At 34.2% G+C, this 21,117-nt stretch overlaps 3 protein-coding genes across 4 annotated transcripts in view; all 3 read left to right on the forward strand.

Annotated features, from left to right (window-relative positions):
• LOC123692341 overlaps nucleotides 1–7,929 on the forward strand; it is a 33,896-nt gene extending 25,967 nt beyond the window's left edge. Inside the window, exons 3-7 of one of the 2 annotated variants that reach the window (XM_045637075.1) lie at nucleotides 1,088–1,154; nucleotides 4,999–5,066; nucleotides 5,394–5,570; nucleotides 5,736–6,087; nucleotides 6,203–7,929. In XM_045637075.1, the coding sequence (XP_045493031.1) occupies nucleotides 1,088–1,154; nucleotides 4,999–5,066; nucleotides 5,394–5,570; nucleotides 5,736–6,087; nucleotides 6,203–7,629 (2,091 nt within the window). In that variant the 3' untranslated portion in view covers nucleotides 7,630–7,929. The remainder of the gene's footprint in view (nucleotides 1–1,087; nucleotides 1,155–4,998; nucleotides 5,067–5,393; nucleotides 5,571–5,735; nucleotides 6,088–6,202) is intronic. The other variant, XM_045637076.1, reaches the window with a different exon arrangement.
• Nucleotides 7,930–8,369: 440 nt separating this feature from the next.
• LOC123692340 (myosin-9-like) lies at nucleotides 8,370–13,970 on the forward strand. The gene is made up of 16 exons (XM_045637074.1): nucleotides 8,370–8,633; nucleotides 9,015–9,749; nucleotides 10,099–10,162; nucleotides 10,242–10,268; nucleotides 10,344–10,382; nucleotides 10,459–10,760; nucleotides 10,832–11,130; nucleotides 11,207–11,313; nucleotides 11,680–11,792; nucleotides 11,944–12,046; nucleotides 12,139–12,251; nucleotides 12,334–12,534; nucleotides 12,621–12,991; nucleotides 13,055–13,187; nucleotides 13,315–13,411; nucleotides 13,597–13,970. The coding sequence occupies exons 1-16, from the start codon at nucleotides 8,571–8,573 to the stop codon at nucleotides 13,701–13,703; spliced, it is 2,874 nt and encodes a 957-aa protein (XP_045493030.1). The 5' UTR covers nucleotides 8,370–8,570; the 3' UTR covers nucleotides 13,704–13,970.
• Nucleotides 13,971–14,539: 569 nt separating this feature from the next.
• On the forward strand, nucleotides 14,540–17,348 carry LOC123692799 (translation initiation factor eIF-2B subunit gamma). Its single transcript, XM_045637595.1, has 4 exons — nucleotides 14,540–14,886; nucleotides 15,270–16,096; nucleotides 16,413–16,642; nucleotides 17,163–17,348. Exons 1-4 carry the CDS (start codon nucleotides 14,727–14,729, stop codon nucleotides 17,323–17,325), a joined length of 1,380 nt encoding a protein of 459 aa, XP_045493551.1. The 5' UTR covers nucleotides 14,540–14,726; the 3' UTR covers nucleotides 17,326–17,348.
• Nucleotides 17,349–21,117: the final 3,769 nt, after the last annotated feature.

Consider the following 21,117-nt stretch of genomic DNA (forward strand, 5'->3'; position numbering starts at 1 on the left):
TTCACAATATATCACAACTGGTACTGTGAGATAATACATTATTAAATAATATTTCATATTAAAACGGATTTAAGACTTTAGTTTATTAATATTTCACGCTAGCATACATGTGTTGGTGAACAACCTACTTCCTTAGCTATTAAACGGTGAAATGTAGACCATTTTACACATTCTCTAGAATTTAATTGGTATCTTGCATAATTCGCATAATTTTGTGTATAATTTTGTTAATTTTGTCTTTATATTTATTTACCTATAGTTTTAATAAATCTAAGTTTAAGGTGCTAATACTTATTTTATTTACACCGAATTCTGTAGTATCGAAGGCTTTTACTGTAAATTACAATATAAGGGTCAAAATTTTGTTAATTTTCTTTTTTCAGACTAATATAATATGTTCCATTTAATAAATTTCATATTACTCTTTTGTAGACTGACATGAAAAACTACATAGGTACTATTCACCACGGTCAAAAGACTAGTAGTTAACGAGGACAAATAAAAAAAAAACAATTGATGACTTAAAATATAAAGCTTAAAATAACAATCGCTATTTGAGAAATATTCACAAGCGCATCGTAAATTCAACAATAGTGTTTCATCATTATTATGATACACTTACTGACATCAAATACTTATTATTTCTCAGAAGCCAATGAGTGCTCTTTTACATGAAACAATATTTCAAAAAATATGTCATACCCATGTAAATATAATAGATTATCAACGAAAAAATAGGAGTACTAAAATATCAATCCCTACATATACTGTACTCTAAGGCTCGTTTTACTGCCTATAGGTACATAGCTAATATATTTTGTAAATTTAACTGGTTGATTTAAAGTAATTCTTATATGGCACGTTGCCTTGCAGTCGACAATAATCAATAATTCATAATAACTAAGTATTAATAAATTGCTCCATAGTTCAATTATTTGAAAACCAAATAAAAAGGCAGGTTTTTCATTGCATAATTCATATCTAAATTATAGGGTACATCATTTATTGAAACTTATGACTACTGTAGTTACCTTGCACACATTGATTAATAACAATTTTACATAATATGTTAATGTTTAATTTTCAGATGCGGCGGCAGGGTCGGCTATCGGCCGGCGGCGCACTCGTAGTGCGTTCCGCCTCTGCTTTACAAGGTAATTATCGTCAAAAATATACAATTTTGATCACATATTCACGTCATATTTAGAAATATTTATGATATCATTTATATTATGCAAGAAAGTCGTGTTAGTTACTCTACTAACCTATTACTCAAAAACGATATTTTGGAACGAAGTTCCTTGTCGTGCGATACGCCGGCTAAGGGGGCTAGGCGAGCATCACGAAAATTCTTAGGACATAGAAGTGTATTTAGCATTCCTTCACTTATTTATTTTTTTTATTTTTAAACACTTTATTGTGCTGCCAACATAACAAAAGTAGGTACAATAGAACTTAAACTAGTACAAACAACACAGAGGGCGGCCTTATTACTAATAAGTAATCTCTTCCAGGCAACCAACAGATTGTGTGAAAAACAATATTACTACAGCGGAGGTAGGTAAAAAAATAAACATAAATAGATGATATTAAAAATACATAAAATACACACTAAAATAAGATATAATATACCATACCAAAAGATATATACAATATATACATAATAATAATTATAATGCTATAAATAAAATAAATATAATAATATATTAATACATCATAAAAATATAAACATAATATACTATAAAATATACTACAATTATACAAAAAAACTATATCGATTCAAACGCAAGATTTAAAAAGTGGTCACGTATGAGGCTCTTAAATTTAGACAGAGTTTGAGCTTGCCTTATGGGTATGGGTAAGGAATTCCATAGGTTAATGGCCGTAATAGTAAAAGAATCACCATAAAAGCGCGTGCGATGGAAAGGTGTGCACAGGACAAGCCTATCCACTGAACGAAGGGAATAGCTTTCACAGTGCAGGAAGTCAAATTTATTTTTAAGGTATGAAGGAGTCTTAGGGTCAAACAGGACACGATAAAGTAACTGCAAGTAATGCACATTCCGGCGAAAGCGGACTGGGAGCCACTTGAGCTTCATGCGGAAGGAAGAGACATGGTCGTATTTGCGAAGACCAAATACAAACCGGATACCATAGTTCTGGAGGCGCTCAAGTTTTTCTATCTGCTCGACTGATAAATCAGGAAAGCAAGCATCAGCGTAGTCAATAATAGGAAGGAGAAGGGACTGTGCTAGCATAACTTTGGTCGATATGGGTAAGAAATTACGAAGACGCCGCAATGAACTGGAAGCAGCATAAAATTTCCGACTCAGTTCCTGAATGTGATGCGACCAAGATAGTGTCTGATCCAGGTAGACACCTAAATTTTTGACGTGCTCGCTATATGGTATGATTTCTCCCCGAATCTGTACAGAAGGCAGTATACCCCAATCAACCTCCGATATTTGGTAGGGACTACCGATAACGATGACCTGACTTTTCGACGGATTGATTTTTAGGCCAAATTGATCACACCATGTTACTATGTTGGTTAGTTCGTTGTTGATGGAATGAACTGCGTTAGGTAGGTTATCAGGGGTTGATTGCGTGTAGATCTGTAAATCGTCGGCAAACATATGGTAGGGAGAAGTTAATTGAGATGTGAGATTGTTAATAAATATGGCAAATAGGAGAGGTGACAAGACGCCACCCTGTGGCACACCGGCGGGTACTGCACACCAAGATGAATGTTTATCATCCATCAGGATACGCTGCCGCCGGTCGCCCAGGTAACTTTGAAACCAGTTAAGAACTGTCGAAGAAAAGTTAAGAAGTCGTAGCAAACTCAGAAGGATGTTGTGATTTACTGTGTTAAAAGCATTGCTAAAATCTAAGAGAGTGAGAACAGTGAGTTGCTTGTTGTCCATACCATAGCGAATGTCATCGGTAACTTTAACCAGGGCTGTCGTCGTACTATGACCGGGACGAAAGCCTGACTGATAAGGACTAAGGATGTTATTAGTGTTAAGGAAACTACTAAGCTGGGAGTGGATAAGACGCTCGAGTACTTTAGAAAGGAATGGTAAGATGGAGATAGGACGAAAATCAGGTAAACTTAAAGGATTCGATTTTTTGGGCATGGGAATGACATGAGCGTCCTTCCAGGAACTAGGAAAAGAACCGGAGGTGACTGAAAAATTAAGGATATGTGTTATGACGGGAATAATGATATCAAGGATAGGGATGATCATATTACGACTGATATGGTCAGTACCAATTGCATTCGATGATATGGACAGGATTGTCTTCTTAACTTCATCTACAGAACTTTTCTTGAAAATAAACGGGGGAAAATCAGGAGTAGAAATGGTAGAAAGATTTTTAACAGTAGAGGCAAGTTGTACATTATGATTAAGAATAGACGAAGAAGCAAAGTGTGAATTTAAATTATCGATATTAATGTTACAAGAAGAAAAGGTGTGGGAGGCTTTACCAACTCCTAGAGATTTTAAAAATTTCCAAATTTTAACTGGGTCGCCGTTCTCGACCGACTTATGGATATGGCGTCTTTGTGCATCCCTACACAATACGTTGCAACGGTTACGGATATTTTTATATTTGACCTGTACCTCAGCAGTTTTAGCAGTCTTCAATTTAGACTTGGCACGATGTTTTTTATTTAGAAGCGATTTAAGTTCTGGAGAAAGCCAGGGTGCGGGTGTGTGCTTTTTCTTCACAGGTCTTAATGGTGCGTGTTTATCATATAAAGCAAGCATGACATCGTTAAATACGCTCACTTTTAAGTCCATGGTGTCTGCATCATAAACTGCCTGCCAATCACACTCAGAAGCATCCAGTCGAAGTTGATCGTAATCCATACCGGCAAAATTACGCAGCAGGATAGAGGAAGGTTTGAACTTAGGTGGGCGGAGTTTGTAGGATAAGTAGATCAGGTCGTGATAGGAAAAAGCATCAGCAGAACACTGCCCATGCTTGGATACGGAAAGAGGGGAGGAGACAATGATAAGATCAAGAAGGGATGGGCAGCAGCCAGGAGAGAAATGAGTAGGATTAAGTGGGAGTAATTGGAGGTTGTGTGAACAAAGGAGAGAGCATAATTTTTTACTACGGTGGTCATCTTTGAGTAGACATGTATTGAAGTCACCCATAAAAATTATGTGATCATATTCAGGAGTTAGGTCATCGAGGAGATTCTCAAAGGAAGGGAAGTAATTATTGGTCAGGGAAGGGCTATAGAAAACACCAAGGAGAATTTTGGAGTTAGGTAGTAGGACTTCGATGAGGAGATGTTCAGTGGTGTTATTAGGAGGGGGCTGAGAGGAAGATCGAATCAACTTAAACGGGATGTAAGACCGAAGATAAATCGCGACTCCACCACCGCCTTTGCCAATACGATCATTGCGGATAAGGTTAAATCCAGGAAGGGAATAATTGGCTGAAGGAAGGGAAGGCTTTAGCCATGATTCGGAGATCAGGATAGCATGGATATTATTTTCTACGAATGATGCAAGCATGTCAGGAAAGTGGGCCGGAATACTCTGTGCATTAATGTGAGTCACGTTAAAATTTTTATGGGCATCATTAAACAAGGAAGAGAGGACAAGGTCGAGAGGAGAGGAAACACTTATTTCATTTATCATTTAATTCCTAAATATTTTTAATTAATTTAATTATACCTCATATAATACTTATTTCAAAATGGAAGGAACTTCGTTCCAATCGGGTGTCCCACATGTGACACCTCAGACATAGTCTAAGATCCCACCGCAGGATTAGTGCGTTCAGAGTTTTTTTGCTAAAACCAAACTTTTATGTATATTTATAATTGGGAGAATATATACTACGACTAGGTTGCCAGTCAAAATTTGGCCGCAAGCATTTTTAATAAAAAAAATTAATTTAAAAATTTTAATTTAGCTATATTTATTCTGGTACGAAGTTGGTTGAAACTAATAGATTCCTCTTTTTTCATTTCAGTGTGGCTCTGGTTGCTGCTCTTCGTATTTCAAAATGAATTCCGGATATCGTGGTCCATTCAACCCGGGGTATGTATCATATATTTATAAGTATTATTTAAAAAAATTATTTATAGAAATGTAATTACGTTATGACCTGTTTATATTTATTTCTGAAATACAAGGAATCTCATCATTTGCTCTTATTATTATATAGAGAAAATTATTATTATTTTCTTCATAGTTAGAAGATAGTAAAATCACTATGCAAATACGATCCTTATATTATTGAGCCTTACTACATCAACAACTATTTCTAGTGTCTATATGCAATATATTTCTAACTTAAAACCAATTAAAATAAAATTTCTTTCTGCGTTATTTCATTTACTGATATCTGAACTTTGTTTTTTCCAGTATTTGGACTTCGACAATCTTCCTGAAACAAATTTCACGTGTACTGGCAAAGTTATCGGTGGTTACTATGCAGATTTAGAGACGTCTTGCCAAATGTTTCACGTTTGCACTGTAGGACAACAAGATGAACCCATGGATATAAAGTTCCTCTGTCTTAACGGCACTGTCTTTGACCAGGTAAAGATTTAATATAACCTAATTCAATTATTAAATTTATTAAACTAATCAAATCTGCTCAGTATTCAATCAAAGGTTTTTAGGTATTGCATAATTCATTTTAAAATATTCTTTTCTGTTAATATTTTAGTATGTCTGTAATGTGGGTATTTAATATAATTACAGGAGACTCGAGTATGCGAAAGGGTTGACGAAGTTGATTGCACAAAGTCTGAAAAATTTTACAGTTTAAATTTAGAATTATATGGAAGTACTGTACCACCTATAATAACGCCAGAACTGAAAGATGAACCTAAACAAACAGAACCACCTCAACAGCCATCCAAATCGAGCACTGAAGGTACTTCTGATCCATTTATTAACGATTCGTCTACAAACGCTGATAAAAACCTAAACCAAACGACCGATATTATTGATTCCACTGAAGATCCAATACAGGAAACTAATAAAGATGAAAATCGAAACCAACATACTAATAAACCTATACAAACTTCAACCTTGAAAGTTGAAGAGGAAGGTAATGTTTTAATTAAACTAATAACTTAGTCGTAATCACTTTTATACTTAGAATTTATTTATTATTGCCATTTATTATAGTCCGTTTTTTAAACTTTTTATTTTTGTGTTTTCAGAGTACGAAGATGAGGAGGAAGGAGTAGATGGTGAATATGAAGATGATTATCCTCAATCTGTTACGACAACAACCACCCATCAATCGATAACGACCATATCTTCAACAACCAAACATCCTCCTAGTACTTTATCACCATCAACTATTCGTCCTCCTATAGCCCACATTATTTCTTCTTCTCCTTCTCCTACGCTTTCTTCGATTTCTTCTCCATCCTATTCTACTATTTCACCTTCCTTAATTCCTTCATCAACAATAGATCCATCGTTATTGTCACCACAAGAGTTTATATACCGCCACCGTGGTCCAGGGTCTGAAGCCATATCCTTCCAAAGACAAAGTTTTCGACCAGCTGATGGTGTTTATATAACGCATGCTCCACCACAGCAGTTTGACCACTTTCAATACGAATCATCCAGAACTGTACCCCGCCCTACCGCACCAAGGCCAGTTCCATTTGTGCAACGCCCACAACCAGCACCCTTTAGAGCAACTACTATAGATCCACGGGATCAATTGCTGCGACCAGGACAATCGCTACAAGCCCCAGAACGACATGAAATCTCATTACAAAATAGACCACAACCTTATCCTTCTCCGCTACCTTCACAACAACCATTACCATTCTATTATGATCGAAAGCGAAGTGAGGACTCTAGCCCTGAAGAACAGTCATCCTTGTCAGCTCGATCTGTAGCGCCTATAGTTGAAACAGAAAGGCCGCCCGTAAAACCCAAAAGTCCTCCTCGAGTTATTGTGACAGCCAGTGCATCAGTTAGTGACAGTACTGGAAAGCGATTGAACTATACTGTGGGTAATGTAGTTAGTGCTGTAAAACCAATTGTTGCTATAAATTATGATGACTACAAAGAATCCGATCTTATATTTGATCCATTCTTTCTTGACGTGCCAAAACTTCAAGCAAGACGAAAAACAAGATCTAATCGAAATAGACAAATATTCACAGTGCCTGCCACCGCTACTATATCTTCACTTGGAACGTTGGATACAAAAATAAAGGCTACTTTATCCCCAGTAACATCACGAGCTACAACGACAAAATTATATCCTACTGAAACTCCAACGACCACAACTACGATGGCATGGAATCCAGAAGATTATGTCGACGATAACTATGAACCCCACGCATACATACCGCCTGTTCCACCATTAGCAGTGTTGGCTCGTGATACTTTCAATAGTAGAAATCAAGACAGGCATTCGTTTAACAAAATTGTTGAGAAACATAACCAAGAAAATAAGAAAACACATCGCATGGAGCTGTCTAAGCCGACACATTCTGCTGTGCAGACAATCTCTAGTCAAAGCGCGGGTACCGAGGCTGCAGATATTATCACTTCACCGTTGCCCATTGAAGCACCCGCTTGCGCCAAATCGCGCTCCTATGACTGTCGGAATCGTGCCTAATAAATATAGGAATTAGCTCACTTTATAAATAGATAAGTAGATTCATATTTAAATAGTTAGTGAATTTTAAACATAAAACTGACTTTCCTGCTGTATAAATTAAATATTGTAACTTTAAGTTTGATTTACATAAGTAGACAATTTAAAGTTATTGAAATTACAACAAGATGATATTGATAAATCTGCGTTATACTTTTATACCATAATATTGTAAATGGTTATTATGACACCTTTTTAAATGGATATTTAGAATACTGTAAATATTTTAACGTAAAACAATAAAAACTAAGTTTCGTATAATTGTTTCATTCATTCGTTTATTTCGCTTACCTAGTACATTACATAATACGCATTATGAAAAGATTAATGGGAATCTGAAACTGACTAATCACTATATTAACACTAAATGTTAACATTTCCATCTCTTCCTAAACAACTTCTCGATAGCTATCTTGTTCTTATAATCTCTAAGTATATAAATTAATCCCTATTTCCCTCGGTCATGGCATCACGCCTGAACGGCTGGACCAATTTCGATAATTCCTTCTTTGTTGAGTGATTTTGTCCATCTGTGTCTATTACATGTTAGGTACCGACCTAAAAAGAATAATTTCTGTAGAAGTATAGACAAAATCATACATAAGTTATTAAATATAAGATTGCTTATTAGTTATTTGTGATAACGAGACCACCACATAGACCACAGACCTCAGGTTATTAGAATAAGTCCACATAGAAAAATATCGAACTCTATCGAACTATCTTTTTTTCACTTTATTTTTCATTGATATTTTTGACAACCATGTGTCATATAACAAAGACCATCTTAAATAAAGGTGAAAAGTGTATGATTTTATGTTTAACTATACAAAATAAAATATTCTTTCTGTATAAGGTTGAGACTGATAAAGACAGAAATCTTTAAAAATATAAAGACCAATATGTCGAACTCTAGTATTATGAGCATCAGAGAGATGATCGATACTGCTTTTGGGGAATCTGATGTAAGTTTAAATATCAACTTAACAAACATTATAAAAATGCTTTATTATTTTTGTTAATTTATGCTTTTTCTGGTCTACTTTTTGAACGTATATGTCTATATATATATGTACTAGCGGTCCGCCCCGGCTTCGCCCGTGGTACATATTTCGCAATAAAAAGTAGCCTATGTCCTTTCTCGGGTATCAAAATATCTCCATACCAAATTTCATGCAAATTTGTTCAGTAATTTAGGCGTGATTGAGTAACAGACAGACAGACAGAGTTACTTTCGCATTTATAATATTAGTATGGATATATATTCTGATATCGTATACTACTATGTTATAAATTGTAACTATCCCGTTTAACTTTTAACGGTCATTTTAAATGCTTTATTGCAGGCTAATGTTGTTAACTTTAAACTTATACAAACAGTATTGTACATACTTGCGAGACAACTCAGAGTATTGGAAAGACGAGTACAATTAACAATACAACCAAGTGTGTATCCCTCTAGCTCTGGCTTATCTATTAGTGAAGTCAAAATAAAGGCAAGCATGCCTAAAAAGAAAAAAAATATAAAGGCCCCAGCTCCTAGTCAGGAAAAATCATTGGCAAAGCCGATACCAGGGCAAGCTAAATCTAAGCCAGAGACAGTAAAAACACCTATAGACTTGTCATCTTCGAGCAAAACTATATCTGATCCAACTAAATCTTCCGTCAGTAAATCTTCTTCTAGTAAAACTGAAACAACCAAAACTACAACTGATCTATCATCTTCCACCAAAACGACTACAGAGCCAACCGAATCATCTACCAGCAAAACAACATCGGACTTTACCAAAACGTCAACTGAAAAATCTTCCTCGAGTAAAACAACCTCGAATTTCACAAAAACTTCAACTCTTTTATCAAGTTCTAGTAAAACGACATCAGATCAAACAAAGACATCTACTGAGAAATCATCTTCCAGCAAAACTACTACGGAACCAACAAAAACTTCGACTGAATTATCAAGCACGGAAATGTCTTCTTCCTTAAAAACGTCTACAGAAAAGTCTTCAACTGATAAATCTTCTTCTTCAAAAAGTAGATCTACCTCGGATAAGTCTACAAGCGACGAAAGAAAGAAAAAGGTACATGTTTTAGCTTGTATTGTTTATTAATTAAAAATTGATAACGTGTTGTCTCCGAATTTTTATTGAATTAGTCTACATAGTTCTTCTCACAGGAGTTCCACAACATGCTACAGATCATCGAAGAGCAGAGAGAAAGAGAAATTCGAACTATTCACCAGGTGCAATTAAAATAATAAACATTATTTTGTTTGAATTGTTTATTTTTTTACAGCAACACGTCAGCGGTGCTACGTTTTCTTTTTATTTTATTTATTTTTATAGTATAGATAAACATGGCCGGTAAGTATTTCATATAAATTGTTACACTTTTATTTAAAAACTTAAGTGAAGTAACATTTTCTTTTAGAGAGCAAATTCAAAAGAAGAAGCGGCAAGGTCACCCACACCAATGGCTTCACTTGATACTATGGGTATAACATATTTTTTTAAACGCAGAAAAATTAATTATCATTTGAACCTATACATATTTATTTTTTATACATTTTACAGAAACGCAATACGAGAAGTTACTAATTGGTAAGAAATTTTTCCAATGAGACTTTGCTTGCAATCTTGACAAACATTATTAGTAAACACTTAATAAAATTTCAGTTGAACGTGTTCCCTCTGACGCTACAAAAACAACTAAAGGTATGCCATTAGTTCAAACTAATTAATACAGACAATCGTCTAATAATATTTCCTGATCCTATTCAAATTGTTATAGAAAGAAAAAAAAGTCACACACCTCAGGTTTCCGTTGTGACCCAGGAACAGTTTGAAAATTTAGCAATAGCAGTGCGAGAAATACAGAACAAGTTTGGCGCTATTGGCAAAGCCACGTTTCCTGAAAATCCGCAACTTATGCAAGAACTTCGCCGTGGTGCCTCATTAACCAATGCTATGGCTGCTCTGCAATTATCTGCACGTTTAGAAGCTGCAGAAAAAGCTTTGGACCTAATGATGGAACTAGTTACAGAAATGGCCATGAAAAAAGGAATAAATATAAATTTCGAAACAAAACAACAGGTTCGGTAATGTTTACATGTACCTATTTGATATTGTCTAGGATCCTTTTAATTATTTTGTTCTAATTCTAGGGTACTGCTGAAACGCCAGAAACGAAAATAGTATTTGAAGCTAACAGTACAGTATCACAAGAACCTCCGTCGCAATCACAAAAACATAAGACATTGGATGTAAAATCTAGAGATAAAGTATCATCAATACAAATGTCAAAATCAGCTACTTCAACGTTTGGTTTAGAAACAACTCTTGATGCGAGAGTAGAAGAAGCAACAGAACGAACTGTAGAACCAGCCGAAGAACAAACTATAGAAATTGAATTAAAACCATCCATACAAAAACCTACAAATTTAATAAAACCTATGGATCTTGAGTAAGAATAGTACAAATATTTGAATCTGTATGTACATTTATTTGTGGTGATTTTACTTAGCTTCTATCCTTCACAGACAAGCTATGAAAGAAATGTATGATGGAATAATAAAAGCAGTAAATAATATCACAAATAAAACCTCGGCTACTGCTGAAAATGCATTAAAAACATCGAACAGACTCGGTACTATTAATAACTCATAAAAATTTATACTACTTTGATTAATAAATCTTGGTTTAAATTGCATTACATCTAAATTTATTAGATGTACTTTTATAATAATTGTTTAAAATTGCATGCATTATTAGAACATACTTTATTCATATAAATTTATAAATAATAGAAAAAATTCGATCACGAGGCGGGACTCGAACCCGCATCCTTCGCGCCATTCCGGGGCGGATGCCGGGGCGGATTTATAAATTTATATTTATAAAGCATTTGAATGCCATAAAACCAAAAATATAAATTCAACATATGTACTTTATTCGTTAAAAAAGGTCGTCAATTTTGGTGAATTAAAACTTTATATTGTATGTTTTATTTCAGAAACTAAATTGGAAACGGCATTAAATTTGGGTGACCGTATGGATAATTTAGATGCTCTTGTATCAGAATATGTAGAGCAAATAAATATAATGGATACGAATTTATCGTCACAGGTTTTATTTCTTATTTGAACCCATTGAGCCCCAAGCGGCCCGATCGGTCCCAGACACAATAGATTTTCTATTGTGTCTGTGGTTCCGGGGCCTGAGTTATAAAAGAACTTAAAAATAAGTATATTTTATTAATACTATACATTACACACAGATGACCAACTATCAAGAACAATTGACACAAATGCAGCATGACTTAGAATCAGGATTAGAAAATATGGCTGAGGCTATGGCTAATACTGGCGGTGATACAGTTGGTAGGGAGACAATATTAATTAATCCTTATGGGAGAAATGGAATTGATTATGGAATTCTTGAACACAATTAATCAATTTTGTCATTTTCATAGCTGTTGCTGAACTAAATGCGCACTTTACTGACTTGCAAGTTGATTTCGACAATACAAACACGAGACAAAAAGAATTGAAAGAATATCAAGATTGCTTGTCACTAGATTTACAAGTAAAGAAATTTATTTTAAGATAGATAAAATAAAATTATTAACAAACCACGATTAACGATTCTATTACAATATTGTTTAAAGGCATTGCAAAAACAAATTGAAATACTCCGTGAAACAAAATCTGATCGAGAGGAAGTAGCTGATGCTCTCCGCGACAAGGCAGGTCTTGGAGCACTAAATGGTCTAGTAACCCTGCAACAATTTAACGCTGTACGTGGAGATTTTGAAAAACGTATTGGAGCAGCTTACGATAAATTCAATAACCAAGAAATAATCTGGCAAGTAAGTAAATTATTTTTCCTTACTTAAAAAAAAATACTGATATTACGATAAACTATCCAATCCGCATGTTGCTGCTCAATTTTTAGAAAGCAATAGATGATTTACTTCGTGAACTCAATGAAAAGGCCGATTTAGTTCAAGTGATGTGTTTACGTGATGATGTAAATAACAATCTTGATAAACTCAATAGAAGATTACATACAATGATGGAAATTGTGGGCGAACCTAGAGCAGCGGCCGTAGCTAAAAGGCTATTTCGTAACACTGCATGCTTATCATGTAATACGCCTGCTAACATGGAGATAGAGGAGCCTGGATTAATTCCAGTGTTGCCTGCCTTCCCCAAAACCTCCAAACGGCCTCCTACTATCGGTGCTGAGGGTGACTCCAATAAGAATAAAGAAGACATTAAGGTTTGCTACCCTGGACAACCAATTCAACACCCAATAGACGAAAGGTAACTATAATAATTTAAATATAAATTGGTTTGCAGGCAATTATATATGCCATTTCATTATAGGGCACAAATATGCACGCGATATTGCGGTGGATCGCACACAATTGTCCCTAACACACTGGGTCGCGCTCCAGGGGGTATGATTGTGACTTCGATGCCTCGAGACCTTGCTACAGGCGTAGGATCGGACGGCAAAGTAATTAAAAATCCATAATATTATCTATTCTTTTCGTATTCGTATTTACATACATGCATACTTACCTACTTTAGATTTTATAACGAAAATTAAGGCGTACATTTCTTATAAAAAGTTTTTATTACAGGTTTATATTATTGACGAAAATAATAAAATAAGAAAACCTTGTGTTCCTTGCAATCAACCTTATGTTACAATCCCTCAACCATCTGAGGCTGATCAAGGTGATATATTTATTTTTACGTATTTACCTTTTGAACTAGGTACTTACTTAGCGAAAATAATTTTGTAATATAGACAGGTAGACTGAATGATTCTAATATGATGCGAATACAATAATCACGAATCATGGCAACAATAAATAAGGACATAGGTACTAATACTAGGTACTAAATTTATTTTTTAATAGCACCAACCGAGACTTATGACATGGTACCGTGGGATTTTATGCAAGCTTTCGAACCCGATATCACTGAGGACGTGACTCCACCGCCACCAACCGACGATTTAGACTAAATTACTCTATATTTAACAATTACCTATATAATATTTTTATTTCAAAATTTGCATTTTATTTCTTTGAGATACACGAATTTATTATTATACTCATAGTGGTAGTATTCATTTTATAGAATAAAATTTATATGAAACTGAAAAATCTGTATTATTTCATAAACAATAAACCTAATAAAACTTGTGTATTAGCAGATTTTCACGTTACAGCAGTTGTGGCTCAGTAATTAAAAGACGGGGGCTCGAGACAAGATGAGCGTAGGTATAAGAAATAAAGTAATAATAGCTCAATGAGAAATAAACTGATTTTTCAATTATCTGCATACTAGCTTTCCGCCCGCGGCTTCGCCCGCGTTTTCAAAGAAAAACCCGTTCCCGTAGGATTTCCGGGATAAAACCTATCCTATGTCCTTTCTCGGGTATCAAAATATCTCTACTTATACCAAATTTCATGCAAATTGGTTCAGTAGTTAAGGCGTGATTGAGTAACAGACAGACAGACAGAGTTACTTTCGCATTTATAATATTAGTACTTAGTATGGATTACCACATCACCACTGCTCGAAACGTGCTAGAAACGATGAAAGATCGGTATGCCCAACAATCAAAAGTTCGATGACATGTTTGGAGTGGGAACGTAATAATAATAATAGTGGAGTGCCTGTAGCATTCAAAACCGTAAAACCTCGGATTAGAGTTATAGCACGTTATAGTGAATGAATTATTATGTTAATTTGTAATTTTTTTCGTTGCCACAAGGCACAAACAAGGAAAAATTTATATTTGAAGTTTGACAAGTGACAACTGACAACTGACAATTGACATTGACAAAATGACAATATCGTCACCATTTCGAACTTTCAAGTGTCTACTTTTAACAAAAAATAATAACAATTTTGTTTATATAATATAACTATTTTAGTTTATTTATGGTTCGTAATAAAATATAGGTAAAGAATATAAACTGAAACTGGTTCAGTTTACAAAGAAATATCTACGGAAAAAACACTTAATTTGAGGTTAGAAATGCATAAGATTCTGGAGTTTCAAGCTGTTGTTTTAGCAGCAGGAAGAGGTTCTCGCATGCCTGATGTTGGTGGGACGGTTTCAAAATGCCTCCTTCCTATCGGCCCTTATCCATTACTATGGTATTCATTGAATTTACTTGAAAGAGTTGGATTTCAAGGTATGATATTATCTTGTTTTCTTATTAGTTATTGGTATCAATTGATTATTGTTATTTTCATTCCATTAACGAATAAATAAAACATGAACCTTTTTAAAAACCTAAACTAGTGATGAGTGTATTAAACTAGAATTATGAGTTAAAATTCTCATGTAAGTATGTTGAAATTCACCATACATGAGAATTTTAACATCATGTGTAAAATTAATGTATATTATGTGGAATGTGATTTAGCCAATCATATACAAAACATAGATATGAATTCAGCATTAAAATTCAGTTATAAAAATATAATATGAATAATTGTCTCATTCATATTTGATATCAAGCCCTTTTTAATTAAATAAAAAATTTAATGTTTAAATTATAATTATATTTTTCAGAAACTATGGTATTGGTACTTGATGAAGATAAGTCCAGTATTTTAGGTGCTTTAGAAAAATGCCCGTTGAAAATCAAATATGAACTCATAGTGATACCTGCGGATGAAGATTGGGGTACTGCTAACTCATTAAAACACATCAGCAGCAGAGTGACCACAGACTTGGTTGTTATTTCTGGTGATTTAATAACTAATGTCAATCTAAATGATGTCTTGAACCTTTACAGGAAACATGACAGTGTTCTTGCATCATTATTCTTCAATAATGGACCTGAAGAATGGATTGAGTTGCCAGGAATTAAAACAAAAGCTAAACCAGATAGAGACCTTGTCTGTATAGATAAAGAAACAGAAAGATTATGCTTTTTAGCGAGTGCGAGTGATTTTGAAGAGAATGTTTCCATTCCTAGATTACTTCTAAAGAAGTTTAGCTCTATAAGCATGTACAGTAGATTATTGGATGCTCATGTGTATGTTATGAAAAAGTGGGTTATAAACTACCTTGTTGATATGGATAAGTTTACATCATTGAAAGGGGAGCTGATACCACACATTGTGAAGAAACAATTATCAAAGCCTAAAAACCCTCTAGAAAAAAAGGGGACATCGGAAAAACAGGTGGAATTGAACAAAGATATATTTGATTATGCTCTGGACTATGGTTATGAAAATAAAATAAGGCAGATGTCAGCATACAATGATCATAAACTCGGTAGCAAAGGTGTTTATTACAATGATGCAATAAAGTGTTATGCTCATATTCCTGACAAGAGTACTTTTGGGATGCGAGTCAATACTTTATCAGCTTTTTATCTATCTAATAGCAAGGTAATTAAACTGTAGCGCACTTTTTACACTTAAAATTGTAGCTTAGTACGACAATTGTTGTGTCAGCTGTGGGATGTCCACTGCTGGACAAAGGCCTCCCTCAGGGTTTTCCACCATGCCCCGTCACCAGCGGCCTGCATCCAGCAGTATCACATTATAATATATATAATAAAAACAATGGCATAACACAACAATAGCTGTTAGGTTATACACCAACAGTATTGTATTGAATTTATAATACACATGCAGTACAACAAATACAAGTGCCCTTAACAATTATACCTGTGTACACTTAATATTTTGTTTATAATTACAGATACTATCAAGATGGGAAGAAATAACTGGTTCGCCGCTCACTGACAGAATACATCCAAATAGTGATGTAAAGACCAAGCAGATTGATGAAACAAGTACTGTCGGTGAAAAAAGTTTCATCAGTGAAAAAACATCAATTAAATGTACCTTCATTGGATCTAATTGTACAATAGAGAATAAAGTCAGATTAACTAACTGTATATTAATGAATAATGTAACTATTAAAGAAGGGTAAGTTTTATTTTTAATTTTTAATTTTAAATACTTAATATTCAAATGCTTTTAAAGCGCGAAAACCCATCGCCACCATTTAAAAATTATTTTTCAGATTACAATATTGTACTGTATCATAAAAAATCAAAAAAGACTGCAGAGCTTATAAATATTTTTATATATACGTGTATAAAAGTTTAATGAGCCTCTGTCGAATGTGCATCTGTCCACTACCTTAGCCACGGATTACGATTAAAAGATCCAAACAAAAATTATGTACATAAACCTGAATCAGATTATGCCATGTGTGAAAATTGTCCCGGAAATTTTTGACGTGACAACGTCTTATAATTCGATAGAGCCGGCTGCACGCACGAAAAAACATGACTCATGCGGCGTTACCTCGCTCTGAGGCGTTCCGTAAGGCTTGAAGTGCGAGCAAGAGCGCGGAACGAGCGACAAAGAAGCACAATCGTTGTCACGTTCAACTATCGTCAGTAAACCGACTTTACAGACAACCAATTTTTTTTTTTTTAAGGAGCGTACTTCAGGACTGCGTTGTATACACAGGAGCAACGATTGACACAAACTGTGCGATGCAATATTGCATTATCGGCCCCCACCATGTCTTACCTTCAGCTGTCAAAGGAAACCACCAGCTGTATGCAGAAACAACTGATAATATGATAACACTTGGATAATTTATAATAAATGATACTTAATATTTATAGTATTTTATTTTGCACCTTTATTCTTTACTGATAATCCAAAGAGATAATTACATTAAATTATTTCATGTTAAATTTTTGACTGATTCTCGTTCTATTTAAAAAAAAGTTATTATGTATTGTCATTTTACTGAGTAGGTTAAGTCCTTTTTTTATCATTTTAAAGTTTTTTGATATTTGTAATAATTACGGAGCAATCGCCACATTTGACGACTGCAACCTGTATATGAAAAAAAGGGTCAAGTGGCTGTTGTGGTGGCTGTCGCTAGAAACCCGTGGCTACTGGCTATGGCCGGTGGCCCGTTTGTGCCAAACCTAAAGGTACCTACATCAAGATAAAGAATAATTTATAGGTATATGTTTTAACTAATATTTATATATAAAATGAGTTTGAGTTTGAGTTACTTAGTAATGCTCAAATAAATCAGCGGAACTAACACGCTAAATGCGGTATTGCACAGCACGCCACCATAAATCTTATTATCTTAAGTATTATCTAGAGACATAATAATGTGATGTAAGCACATGTAAGAATGACATCACATGTGGAAGAGTGCTTAATTTGATATTAATGGGTTACTAAGCTACATGCACGATTACCGTAAATTGCTCAATAGATTAAATGTCATGTAGGTATTTCAATATCTAGGAACTCACACTTAACCGTTTTTTTAAAGCTAGAGATACAGACCATGAATATTTTTATAAGGCTACTTATTAATCTATTTATATAAAAAATAACGAATTCCACTTATTTCCCTAAGTAGTTAAGAGTGTGCGAAACGCATTTTGTTTAATAGTAATAAATTAAGTCTTATAACTACCACAGAAATTATAATATTAATTACTATTAATCCCTACACTAAACACTACTAATTTTATTTTGAGAGAGAGATTAAAGTGGGTACGTCATAGAGACGAAGAACCTAAAATGTACAGGGACCTGCAGCTATCAAGCTACTTACGAGCTACGATAAGATAATAAAATAAATACCTACTGAATTCATCTCTATAACACTATCGTGTTATCGATATCATAACATAATTGTTGCATAATTCATAATATTACGATGCAACAGACATAAATATGTATTTCGAAACCTGTGACACTCCAGCTTTTCGCGGTTTTTCGCAAGCTTTTAACAACCACAATACGTACAGTGGCGCTAGCGGTTTATATATGTACTTATAATTATTATAGGTACTGTATATTGGCTAATTTACGCTAAGTAATTATACGTGTATGGGAAACAAATGAAACAATATTCCTTTATTTCCCGGCTCCGGCACGGCCCGTTCCCGGCTCGGTAAAAAGTACCTATACTTACAATAAAGACGTTTTATCGCACCCCGGACGGGGCACGGCCCAGTCGCGACACGGAGTAGGTAACGTACCTAATTATGGATGCATTTATGACGCAAAACCTCGTCACAGTAAAATCGCGTCGTAAATTCTAAATTCATTTTGCACACTTGTAACTAATTTTGAATATTTGCATATCTAATAAATTAGATTGAAGTCTAATAAATAATCCCATGTTAAATTCGTTATTTAATTTTGCATTTTAAAATCGCATTGCTTACATCAAATGCGATTTCTACTTTAAATGATAGGTTATTTGATGTTATCTAATTCACCAGTTTGGAAAGTCACCAAAGGCTTGTTGTATCCAAACCAATTTGTTTGGTATCGAGTGTAGAGCACTGCAGTTAGTGTGTAATACGAAAACATAAAACCACAGAAACTTGGGTGGATTTTATTCTCACATGTCGCAATATTTACGGTTCATCGCGTGTTTTGGTTATATAATTGCATTCTGCACGTAGGTACACCTTGACGGTATACATCATTCGATCCGCTATCAGATACGAAAAGCAGAGCTTGAATCTTTGTTGTTCTAAAATGCCTGGATTACTTTCTAACGTTTATAATTTATACCTTAACGTTATATAATTTTCGCAATTAGTAATTATATTACAACGCTGGCTTTCAAAAAGCGGCTTTACTCTCTTGCACTTGTAATTTTATCAAGGTTTTCACTTACTTTCTTTATAAAATGTCTTCTCTCCATATTTTTAATACTGTATCAAAAAGTTTGCTAAATAAAAGTACAGGGTTCAATTTAAACAGATTTTAGTCCGTTCGAATCCCGTATGTGGCAAACAAATTTTCAGGAACCTCGCAACCTTGAATGCAGTTTTCTGTATTTTCAAAAATAATGGAATATTTTCTTTGGGTATAATATTATCTATCTAACTCAAGTATTTAGAGTACTTTCCTACGTGTAGGTAGGTATTTACAAGAGTAGAATTCAACGTAGGTAGGTAAGTATTTTACTACTCGTACACATTCAAAATTAGGTATTATATCAATCTACGAACAAACTTATTTTTACTTCAGCAATTTTGGAACTTATCATACACATATTATCTATAAGTTTATTATAAATCTTTATTATGGTTATCAGAGTTTTTATTTAAATTTCAGTGAAAAGCTGTGGTTCTTCTTCCCTATTAAAATTAGAATATTATGAAGCTGTAATATATACGTAGGCAGACATCTATTATATTGATAGAGCATATTCAAAACACAAATTTTGCAACGTATCTAATACTAAAGTGGGTCTTGGCGCCATTCCTTTCGTTGCTCTTGCTGCATAAGATACAGATTATTGCGTGTAGATTGGGACACAGATTTCAGTTGTAGCAACACATATATCATGATAGTTATATTTTGTGTGCCTAATATCGTGTAAAACTCTTTCTTTCGAAATAATGCATTGCAAGTTCCACTTTCGAAGGCGCTCGTACGTTAAAATTCAGTTTGACGGCGCGTTTACGCAGTGATTAGTGAGTTAGTGACCCTGACTATTGCACCAGATAAGTTTCCCCATTCCACTGATGCAAAGAAAGGTTATAGCAAATGTCTCTTGGTTACGTTGATGTTTGTTTTACTCTTGCAGTAGGTATATAAAAAAATCGAAGAGTATAGATAGTAATATAGATACTAGATAGGAACAATGTACTGCGAATTTAGGCTGGTTCAGGCTAGAATAACTAGATGGCGAAAACTTATTAGGTATCAATTTTTTATATTTTTTTTAGTTATTAAAGCATTATCATTTTTATGAAATTATACCTAATGTAGATTGCATGGACATTAATCTGTGCATTGTCAAAGCACAAAATAAACGGCTGCATCACCAGAATCCAAAGACCAAAACACGGGCTCAATCCAAAACACGGGCTAGGGAGGTTAGGACAGAAACGATTAATCAATCACTAATCTCTTACATTTAACCCCAGCTTGTTTGTCGACATCACATAATTTATTGATGGCTATCTAGTTAACACTTCGTTCGTGTCAAGGCCACGAGCATATTCGGCGGGCTTGGCTCGGAATTTACGCTCTGTTTGTGACACGAAAATTTCGACATGATATGTTTATAGTTTATTCCACTGCATTTTTCATGTGCAATATTATGTAGATACAGAGCCTTGGCTTTTGTCTTTAATTCATGAAACAAAATGTTGAATATGTTTACATAAGCAACCTAAGGAATAATATTCATTAAACTCTATGTTTATACTTTATATTAGTTTACATATTTATATTATTACACATTAAACTCGTGTTACGTATAGAGTCAAACCTGTTAAATTAAACATAACAAAAAAACAAAACTCAGAACAATACGTTTTGAGAAACAATTTTAAATTTACTTAATCACTAATCTTCCTGCAATGTTACTAAACAGATGATTA

This window comes from Colias croceus, chromosome 6 (assembly GCF_905220415.1).
Source record: "Colias croceus chromosome 6, ilColCroc2.1".
NCBI lineage: Eukaryota > Metazoa > Arthropoda > Insecta > Lepidoptera > Pieridae > Colias > Colias croceus.

Coding starts and splice junctions, on each gene's coding strand:
- LOC123692799 (XM_045637595.1), top strand. CDS start 14,727: ATGCATAAGATTCTGGAGTTTCAAGCTGTTGTTTTAGCAGCAGGAAGA. Junction 14,887..15,269: donor TGAAAGAGTTGGATTTCAAG/GTATGATATTAT, acceptor TATATTTTTCAG/AAACTATGGTATTGGTACTT. Junction 16,643..17,162: donor AATGTAACTATTAAAGAAGG/GTAAGTTTTATT, acceptor TTTTTTTTTAAG/GAGCGTACTTCAGGACTGCG.
- LOC123692340 (XM_045637074.1), top strand. CDS start 8,571: ATGTCGAACTCTAGTATTATGAGCATCAGAGAGATGATCGATACTGCT. Junction 8,634..9,014: donor CTGCTTTTGGGGAATCTGAT/GTAAGTTTAAAT, acceptor GCTTTATTGCAG/GCTAATGTTGTTAACTTTAA. Junction 11,314..11,679: donor AAAAACATCGAACAGACTCG/GTACTATTAATA, acceptor GTTTTATTTCAG/AAACTAAATTGGAAACGGCA.